This window comes from Lactuca serriola, chromosome 3 (genome assembly GCF_051521515.1).
Source record: "Lactuca serriola cultivar US96UC23 chromosome 3, Lser_US96UC23_V15, whole genome shotgun sequence".
Classification (NCBI taxonomy): Eukaryota; Viridiplantae; Streptophyta; class Magnoliopsida; order Asterales; family Asteraceae; genus Lactuca; species Lactuca serriola.
This window is the reverse complement of record NC_136410.1, coordinates 42,600,819-42,610,995: the sequence shown is the minus strand read 5'-3', so window position 1 is coordinate 42,610,995 and position 10,177 is coordinate 42,600,819. Positions and strand designations below refer to the sequence as shown.

At 37.4% G+C, this 10,177-nt stretch overlaps 2 protein-coding genes across 2 annotated transcripts; one reads left to right on the top strand and one right to left on the bottom strand.

The window, feature by feature from the left end:
• Positions 1-244: 244 nt before the first annotated feature.
• LOC145092058 (arabinogalactan O-methyltransferase 1-like) lies at positions 245-1,305 on the top strand. Its single transcript, XM_079029947.1, has one exon. The coding sequence runs from the start codon at positions 330-332 to the stop codon at positions 1,167-1,169; it is 840 nt and encodes a 279-aa protein (XP_078886073.1). The 5' UTR covers positions 245-329; the 3' UTR covers positions 1,170-1,305.
• A 1,238-nt stretch (positions 1,306-2,543) lies between these two features.
• Positions 2,544-4,298, bottom strand: LOC145092057 (uncharacterized). The gene is made up of 5 exons (XM_079029946.1): positions 3,890-4,298; positions 3,301-3,404; positions 3,101-3,214; positions 2,892-2,975; positions 2,544-2,782 (listed from the first exon to the last, which is right to left on the bottom strand). The coding sequence occupies exons 1-5, from the start codon at positions 4,146-4,148 to the stop codon at positions 2,726-2,728; spliced, it is 618 nt and encodes a 205-aa protein (XP_078886072.1). The 5' UTR covers positions 4,149-4,298; the 3' UTR covers positions 2,544-2,725.
• Between the last annotated feature and the right edge of the window lie 5,879 nt (positions 4,299-10,177).

Sequence of the window (10,177 nt, the reverse complement as noted above, 5' to 3'; positions counted from 1 at the left end):
ATTGTCCTGTTAATTACTTATGATATAAAAGGCGTTCAAAAAAAAAGTTTTAATAATAAATAATAAATTAATAATAAAAACGCATAAAATTAAAGAAATAGCTTTTTCAAAATTTCTCACTAAAATTAAAGATATTCTTCTTTAGTCTAGGGGCCTTTTAGTCAATAGAGTTTTCACATTCATTCACCAATGGATGTCTAACATGTGTCACACATCATCAACATCAACACTACCATTCAAGTCGATGGCTCAATCTTGAAAACTAGATAACCTGTTTTTCGTGTTTTTCTCTTTGAACCAAAAAAATAGAAAATAAATAAATAAAAGGCATGAATCTACGACCCTTCCCTGACCGGAAAATCTTCATCGCATTCTCCCTCCTTGCTCTCATCGGCGGCGGCCTCGTAGTTTTCTCCTTCATCGGCGATGGTACCAACCAACTCATCTGCACCGGAGCCTTCGACAACTTCCAATCCTCGGCGGCTTCGATGCAACTCCGGGCAATCCTCCACTACGCCACGTCCAAAACCGTCCCTCAACAATCGCTCAACGAGATCTCCATCTCCTTCAACGTTCTCAAATCCATCTCCCCTTGCAATTTCCTCGTTTTCGGCCTCGGTCACGATTCCCTGATGTGGGCGTCGTTTAACCCCGGCGGCGTAACTTTATTTCTCGAAGAAGATCCGAAATGGGTCCAAGCCGTTCTCAAAGACGCACCGGATCTCAAAGCGGTGAACGTTAAGTACCGGACACAGCTCTCTCAGGCCGACGACCTTATGAAAACATATCGGTCGGAACCAGAATGTTCTCCAACCAAATCGTACATCCGGGGCAACACGCGGTGTCGGTTAGCTCTTACGGGTTTGCCCGATGCGGTGTATGATAAGGAGTGGGATATCATCATGATTGATGCTCCGAGGGGTTGGTTTGCTGAAGCGCCCGGTAGGATGGGGGCGATTTACTCCGCCGCTGTCATGGCGAGAAACAGGAAAAAGCCCGGCGTGACGCACGTGTTTTTGCACGATGTTGATCGGAAGGTCGAGAAGGCTTATGCAGAAGAGTTTTTGTGTCGGAAGAATAGGAAGGATGGTACCGGACGGTTATGGCATTTTGAGATTCCGCCGGCGTGGAATGTTACCGACGGGAAGGGCGGCACTAGTTTTTGCTAGGACGATGAACCACCGTAGCGTTGGTGGTGTGGCTTTGTAGTCTTTTTAGTATGTTATCTTTCTATACAATCATGAGTCATGTGTTCTAAACTCTTTTTCTTTTTATTTTTGGTATGATTAAAATATCGTTGCTGTATGTTATCTTGTGGTTCGATTTATCATCTACTCTTTGCAAGGGTTTTGATTACATATTGAGGCAACCATTTGCCCACATAAATACACAATCTGTTAAGATTTAAGAACCCAAAGGAACAACTTTTATATGAGTGGTTGTGAAAAATCGAAGCTCAGATGTATTCTGAGAACCCATTAGGTGATATTTTGGTTTTTCAGGTTGAAAGGAATACTATTATTTTAGATAGAAAGTTGGGTCGCATATTTATTTCTAAAGATTGCGTTGGTTGAAGCAAAACAGATATAAGTATTTATTTTATTTTACTTTCGGATGAAAATGCAAAGAAAATTGAAGAAGGGGGTAGAAAGTGAAAAGAATTGAAAGTTGGGAACACTAGGGGGCGAATGTAACCTATAGAAGATTTCCAGGTACCTGTTCTGTCAGTTTTCCAAAAGTTTGAAAGAGGATGAAACGGAAACGTGCGGCATTTGATTTTGGGAGCTAAATTCTCCAACGATTTGCGATGGTTTCGCATTTTTATATTCTGAATACATCACTCATTTAAATTAAGTATCAAAAGCCCATAACATTTTTATTTTTCGCGTTACAAATGAGATAGATTTTAAGATACAATGGTTTAGTTAAATAGGCTATGACTTCATTTGTTTTATTTTGTAAAATTATTAGTAGATCTCTAGAATTGTACAACAATGACGTTAAGCAATTTTGTGACTTTTGGGTAAATTTTTCAACAAGATCCTATAGGTCTATGAAATTTACAAATTCACGGCAATAAGGAAAAAGTTGCTTATGTAAATTTACTATAAATACGAAATATTTTACAAAAGAAAATTATGATAAAATTTATTCATATATTTTTAACTTTTGGTTAATCTTTTGCAAACTTTCGTTCAATTTTTGAAGTACCTTCATGTTTTAAATAGTTAAAAAGAATGAGTGTTTGTTCTTCATTGCATGGAATGTGTTTTATAATGCTTGTGAATCACGTGCCAGGAAGAAAATCACAACGATAATGTAGTACAGTAAGAATGTCTTGAGGCGTACCTGATTATTTCCCATGCTATGAAAATATTAGCCTTGTCAGTTTTTGTTTTTAAAGTCATCAACTATTTTTCTTTGTACAATCAACACCACCTAAATTCTCTTGACTTATGTTTAAAAAATACTATTATCCCTTTTAATTAAATATCTGTCACGTGTAACTCTTTGAGATTGATTTTTGGACCCATTTCTTCATCTCCATAGAAACTGAATCCATATAATATAATCAAGAACTTCTAAAGTCATAATTCAAACAATACTTACGCGATTACACCACAACCTAATCTGCTAATCCATGAATTACACAATCATTCTCGTTTACAAATGTTTTTTGATCAAACAATATTCATCGGGTACAAAGAGACATTATATACACCACCTACAGAAAGTATCTCATTCGATCATCTCTCCTCATAGCATAGTATACAGCTTGAACCTTGAAAAAAAAACACAAAATATATAAATAAATAAATATATCTGAAACCTTCTTTTTGTTTTTCTTCCAAAAAGGAAATATGGACCTATAAATTATAATTAAGACCAACCTGTTTGCTAGAAACAATCTGAACAGGTCCAATGTTTACAGAGACATATTTCCCACCTGATGATAATTTCTGCTTCACCCTTCCCTAATAATAATCAATTTTGAAAGTAAGTTCAAAATTAAAATTTCAACAAACTCAATTACCTGAGTTTCAACATTTATGACATTTTTGAATTAGCAGCGTTTTAGTTATGAAGTTGCAGAAATTACCTGTGGGATTGGATGTTGAATTACAGACTCAACAGCAACAACCATGGATTGCACAAAATCATCACCTCCTGATCCAATGGCTGTAAATCCTCGAGCAGCTGGGTATATGTTTAGCTATAGCATTTAATTTCAAAAATTATAACCAATTCAAGTAGAAACTTCATGTTTTGAAGAAAAAAAAATTGTGAAGAAATATATACCATTTTATTCAGACTGAGAGACTCATAGGTGGAGTCATTGGTGATCGTTCCTCCAAGAACCATGTTAGTAGTTTTTCCTACTCTTCCTTTAGCCTTTGAAAGTTCTGAATCATATTTTTAATTGTTAGTTTTGCTAGATACAACACCATTACTACAAAAATGTAAAATGCCCAGATAATTTGTATAAACTCATAAACTGTAAATCCTTAATGATGATCATGAACATCAAAATACAACATAAATTGATACATAAACAAACAGTTTTATGGTCTGTGAAGTGTGATCTTCAGCATTTAGACAGTCGTATGTGAATTAGGATTCCATGGTAACTGAAAGAATAAGAAGCAATAAAAGTTAAGAATACTGAATACCCCCTTTCTGTTTCATACAATAAGACCTAAATTTTGATTGTTCATACGAAATTGATTTGAATTTCTTACAAATTCATTAAAATCTCCGGATCCTAAAATGATTGATCGTCGTATTTCCAAATGAAGAATTCAGATTCTTTATTTCACTCCCCACCAAAACATATGCACCACTCAAACCAAAAAGAAAAACAGAAACAGTTTGCTGTAAATTGATTGACCTGAAATGGCCTTGAGAATAGCTTCTTGAGGGGGCTCCTGTTCATTCTCCATAGATGAAGATGATGGGTTTTCGTTATGAGAGCAATTGAGCTGATGATAACCTCGTCTTCGGAAATTGAAATCGCGAACCCTCGTTGCGATTCGACAGCCACATCGTAAGTTGGGGGAAACCGAAGGTAACGAACATGAGGTGAAATTGAGGGACGATTGCCATGGCTCGGGGAGAATTAGAGCGCTGAACACTGCTAGACACCCCATTTTATAATCGACTTGATTAAAATCTAGAATCTGATTGAAGTTTTATGCATCCAAGAAAGGAAGAAATATTTTGGAAGCAATTTTGTTTGGGTGTTTCACTGTTTTGTATAGCGCGGTAACTTGTCCTTCGCTCCCTCTATTGACTGTTGATAATAAATGTGGTGTCATATTGATGTTATTGCCCTTTCCGCCGTAGGGAAATAACTTGCCCTTTTGTCAGGCGCTAATTTTTTTTTTTTTTTAATATATTTAGACAATAAACTTTTTAGAAATGTTTACTTATAATTATTATAACCGTCTGCAGCAAATTAAATCTAAACATAATCGGTCATATGTGAATATTTTTAAAAAGTTCGTTATATAGATAAGTACAAAAAAATAGTTATCCAGATGTGAAAATACTGAAAATGTAAGAGTAATTACACGAATGGTCCATCTGGTTTGGGTAATTTATGCGTTTGGTCTCTAACTTATTTTTTAACTCGGATGATCTCTACTGTTTATTTTTATGCGTTTGGTCCCCGTATTACCTCAAAAGAATATTGTGCCTGTTTGACAAGCAGTATGAGGGCAAAGGTGGCGAGTGTCCGAAGACTGAGTGACAACGTTTTGGAGCTTAGAGTCGGGTCGATTGTTATGGAGATCGCGATTAGGAATTTAGGGCATGAGTGGGAAACGGTGGGAGCGTGTGGGAGGTAATTAGAAAGGAGAAATTGAAAATTTTAGTCTTCATCTCTTATCTATGTAGAAATCAAAAGGGGGAAAATTTTCGATGGGAGGTAATCAAAGTATAAGCGAGGTTTTGTAAATTTTGGGGAAAACATTTCCTGTTAACAACGAAGAAGGAAGGATTTTTTTAATTTTTGGTGATGATTCACACAAATACATACTCATCAGGAAAACATGAATTGTAGAAAATTGGAAAAACGGAAAATGATCAACATTTTTGGTGATGATTCTCACAGATACATACTCATTAATGAAGACGAAAGGATTTTTTAATTTTTGGTGATGATTCTCATAAAGACATACTCATTCAGGAAAACATGAAACATGAATTGTAAAAAATTGGAAAAATGGAAAATGATCAACATTTTTGGTGATGATTCTTACAAATACATACTCATTCAGCATGCCACGTCATCAAAAACCGACATGTCATCATGCCACGTCAGCAGGTAACCGAGTTGACAGGTCAAGTGGTCAGAATTGTAAAAAATAGATTGTCTTCTAGATGTCGAGATTGCTGATGATAGGTCTGTTCGAGTTGCGGGAGTTCATCGGGGTTGTACTCTCCAGTTATTCAGCAAGAAGTATTCAGTTGATTTGGTTCCCATTCCTCTGCGTAGGAACAAGGTTATCGTGGGCATGGATTGGTTGAGCCCTAACGGGGCAGTGATCGACTGTGAGCAGCAGTTACTTCGGGTTCGGACCCCAAGTAGGGGAGAGTTGGTGAGCCATAGCGTGGGCCGATTATGTGTTCTGCAGCGAGGTCCAAAAGCTATTTTCAATAGGGTTGCTCGGGTTATGTCGCCTATGTCATGGATACATGGGATAAGGGTAAGGCGACCGTGGATGATGTGTCGATTGTGTGGGATTACCCAGATATATTCCCGGAGGATCTGCCTAGGGTGCCTCTGGAGATACAAGTTCAGTTCATGATTGTGTATGCCCAACGTACTCTTGCTACACCCAGTGTACTCAGGGATACCCTAGTACGCCCAACGTACTTCCCCATACGCCCAACGTATGCGGCTTAACCCAAAATCGTCCAAACTTCAAACGATCATAACTTCTTTGTTCAACTTCGATTTCGACGGTATATATCCACATAAAGGTATTGAGGAGCTCTACAACCCTATATAATTACTTTTGAATTAAAACACATCGAATTAAAATCCATAATTCATAAAAGAAGTCTGAAACATTACTTTTCCCATTTTACCCTTTAAATCCAAAGCACAAACCGAAATCTTATATTACATAATATACATTACCCACATCTAAATGGGTCTAAATCTCTCTTTCCCAAAGCCCAAAGCCTTAGGATACTTGATCTTCGAGTCACGGCCCCAAATTATGAAACAACCCGAAACAGGATGTTACATTATAAAATTGGAATTGGTTGTTTTAGATGTTTAGGCTTATTAGTTTGAGTGCATATAAGATGAATTGATAAAGTTCGTAATTGATAAGTTAAAGTGCTTGTATTTATAAAAGTAAAGAACTAAAGAGTTATGTTTCTTTATATACTTGTGAATATAATATAATATAAAAAGTACGATGCAATAATAGAAAATAAACAAAATTATGATGTTATAATTAACAAAAATGTGATACTTTTGTTAATTATAACATTATAATTTTGTTTATTTTCTATAATAACATCATACTTATAATATTATAACTTTGAATAACTATATATACAATATATATTTTAATAACTATATATACAATATAATTTATATAGCCTAAATACAATCTAAGTTTCAATAAATATATATACAATATACTTTTTAATAATAAAATAACAACGATCATCGATAAGAGTTGGATCGGAGAGAAGCGGATGTCTTCAAAATACTTGGAAGGTCTTAAAAACTTTATGAAGATTGCTGAGAAACGTGTCAACTCTAGAGACAAAGTGCGTTGCCCATGCAAAACGTGTGTGAATTCGTATCGACATGTTTTGCCTACGGTTTATGCCAACTTACATGACATTGGTGTAACACTTGAAATCCTGGTATGTTTATTATGGCCCTTATGTATTTGATAATTGCAATTTGGTCCTTATGTTGTACGCGGGGCATACCACATGGTACGCTTGGCATACAAGTTGCAAAGCGAGTACGTGGGGCATACCACATGGTACGCTTAGCGTACTCATGCGAGCATCCGGACATGTACGTGCAACGTACGTATGCGTACCTGACATATATTGAAAACACTAATGCCGAGTATAGACACTATATAATCATCATTATGGCTTTTGGAACCCTTATTTCTCAGCCTCCTCGGACCTTTTAGCCCCATATTCGAAAACCTAAACCTCTCCTGTGTATTTTGAGCTCATTGTGTCCATTTTGGTGTGTTTTACTCCATATTAAAGAAGTAGAAGCTTGGTGCAAGGTGGTAGATCAAGGAAGAGCTTGTGGATATCGACCTTTTGCTTCATTTCCAACTTATTTGAGGTAAAAATCTATGAACTTGATCAATGGTGGCTTAGATCTATTATGTATGATTTTTGTCCCTTTTTGGCCCATGAATAGAATCTAGTTGTTTGATACCACTTTGCGAGCTTTGAGTTGCCACACTTGGTGTTTTTGAGGTTCTAGATGCATAAAGTAGTCACCTTTATGGTTTAGATCTATCCATGCATGATTTATGGCCATTTTATGAAAGTAAAGTGTTATATTTCGAAGTTGGGTTCTATTGGGGCATGCAAAGTCACCAAGTCAGTGACTTTATGGTTCTAGATGTTGATTATGACTTAGATCTGTGATTTGAGCTTTTGGTATTAAGCATTAAGTGCTTATTATGGACATGGACTTATTAGGTGAGTACGCATGGCGTACAAGCCGTTTAGCATGTACGTTTAGCGTACAACTGAGTATGCCTTGTATACTCAGTCTGTTGGGCTTCGCAGTTTTAGGCTTCGGTTGGGTCATTTCCATGGACCTTGTTGCTTTGGGCCTTAGTGGGCCATCTAAAATCAAGCATTTGGGCTAAAAGGTTGGACTAGGGAAAATTATTGGGACTTAGGGTAAGGTCCATATAGGGTTTGGGCCCAATTTGGAATATTAGGCCATAAGTGGGCCTTAGAGGATCATTTGGTTTTAGGCCTTTTTGGTTTGTGAGTTTGGGCATCAGTCTTGGTTCAAACTAGGTCACGGGTAAAATGGTCATTTTACCGCAAGTATGGATTATTGGATATATATTGGAACCCAAGTGTTAATTGGGTGCTATTTTGTATTGATAGCTCGGGGATTCGTCAGGACAACAGCTACGGATTTTCTGTAAGATTCAGAAGTGCGAGGTGGGTTTCCTCACCATGTATAGTTGGTCGAAGGAACCAATGCTGACCCATGATCTGATATGTTAGAATACTCATTGTCTGTGTGACACTAGTATGTGTATGTGGTTGTATGCTTTCTGGGTGGGGCCCGATGATTATATTGTATGTTATTATTTGTTATGTGATATGAATTGTATGTAGGCAGGGCTCATTATGCGAGTTAGGGCGGGGCCCGTTATACTTATTTGTGTAACATACGGAATCCTAGGTATATTAATGGTGTGTTTATTTTGGGGTTTATTGAGTGACTCGACGAGTTGTGAGTCCAATTTGTCGAGTATAGTCGAGTTGACTGCGTGGGTTTCATGAGCGGACTCGATAAGTCGAAGACCCGACTCGCCGAGTAGGTGCTATGTAGTGAAACCCTAAATCCCCGGGTTTAGGGCCTATATAAGGGAACTTATAGCCTCATTTGCGGATCATGAGTTGCCTAACTTAACTGAGAGAAACCCTAGTCGCCTTTTTGAGCTAAAAGAGAGAATGTTGAGCTTATATTGAGAATTTTGGTGCATCTTTGGAGGGGAAGAGAAGGAATTCAAGGAAGTAATGAGAAGAGGCTGTTAGATCTGTTGCTTGTCATCCAAGATCTTCTGTAAAAGGTGAAAAGTTCATACCTTTATCATTCATATGGTTAGATCTCTTGATTTTGGAAGGTTAGGGTTTATGCCACCTTTATTTGGGATTTCGAGCTTACAGAGTTGTTTTGAGGTTTAGACCTTAGATCTGGACCTTGTGAGGTCCCTAGAGTCCAAAGGTCCCAACTTTATTCACCCATATGAAGGATATTGTGCTTAACACATTGTGAGAGCATGTTTTGGTATGTTGGAGCAAAACTACCATGCATGAACGTAAAGATTGAAGCTTTACATGACAATGGAGTCTTAGGATGCTAGATCTAGTGTTTGGAGTAGTGGAGCTGCTTTGAATCGTCTGAATGAGAAATCAGATTGAAGGGACTCGCCGAGTCTATGAGCTGACTCGATGAGTCGGCTGGGGTTTTTCCACGATGAGTTGGACATGGGTGACTCGACGAGTCAAGGTGGACTTTCGTGATATGACATAAGAAACAAGGGGACTCGATGAGTCACACAGATGCACTTGGCGAGTCGGGTCAAACATGGACTGTTGAATCGAGTTTGACTTCTGTTGACTTTAGGGTTTGGTCATACATGAGTAATGGAGACCATGGAGGGGTAAAATGGTCTTTTACCCAATCCAAGAGTTAGAAAGAGAAAGAGATGGCAACCTTTTGGTATTAAGTATAAATAGAGTATTAATTAGAGATATTTATCCTATGTGATAGGCGGAGGCTAGTTCAGGATTTCTGTGTGCGATATTATTACTTGTTAGCTTTCGAGGTGAGTCTTCTCACTATACTTACCATGTGTGGTATCTTTGTGTGACTGAGATGTCTTATGTGTTTATCTATGCATTGTGATATTCTGCATTATGTCTTTGTGATTTATGCTGAGTATTATTATTATGAGCTTCCGGAGTTAGGACCGAAGGGTCCACCCGAGTTATGGGACTGGAGGGTCCCACTGAGACCCATTGACCAGAGGGTCTTATCTGAGTATAGCCATGAGAGGCTATTGAGATGTGTGTGGTATTTTGGGGAACTCACTAAGCTCCGTGCTTACCGTGTTATGTGATATGTGTTTCAGGTATTTTTCATGATATCGGGAAGGCGCCGACTCGATTGTACACACAAGAGAAAGAGTTATGTTTGGAGGATCCTGGATTTGTGATAAATAATTTTAAATAAAAATGTGTTGATAATTTGTTACTAGTGATTTTGAGGAAATGTGACATATGTTTATTTGTGTTTCGAAATGACAAATTGGTTTTAAATTTTATGATGTTACAAGTTGGTATCAGAGCCTTGGTTTGAGAGATTTGGATGCACCTTCGGGTGTGTCTGGACTCAAACTGAGGTTTTTAGAAAAGTTTTAAA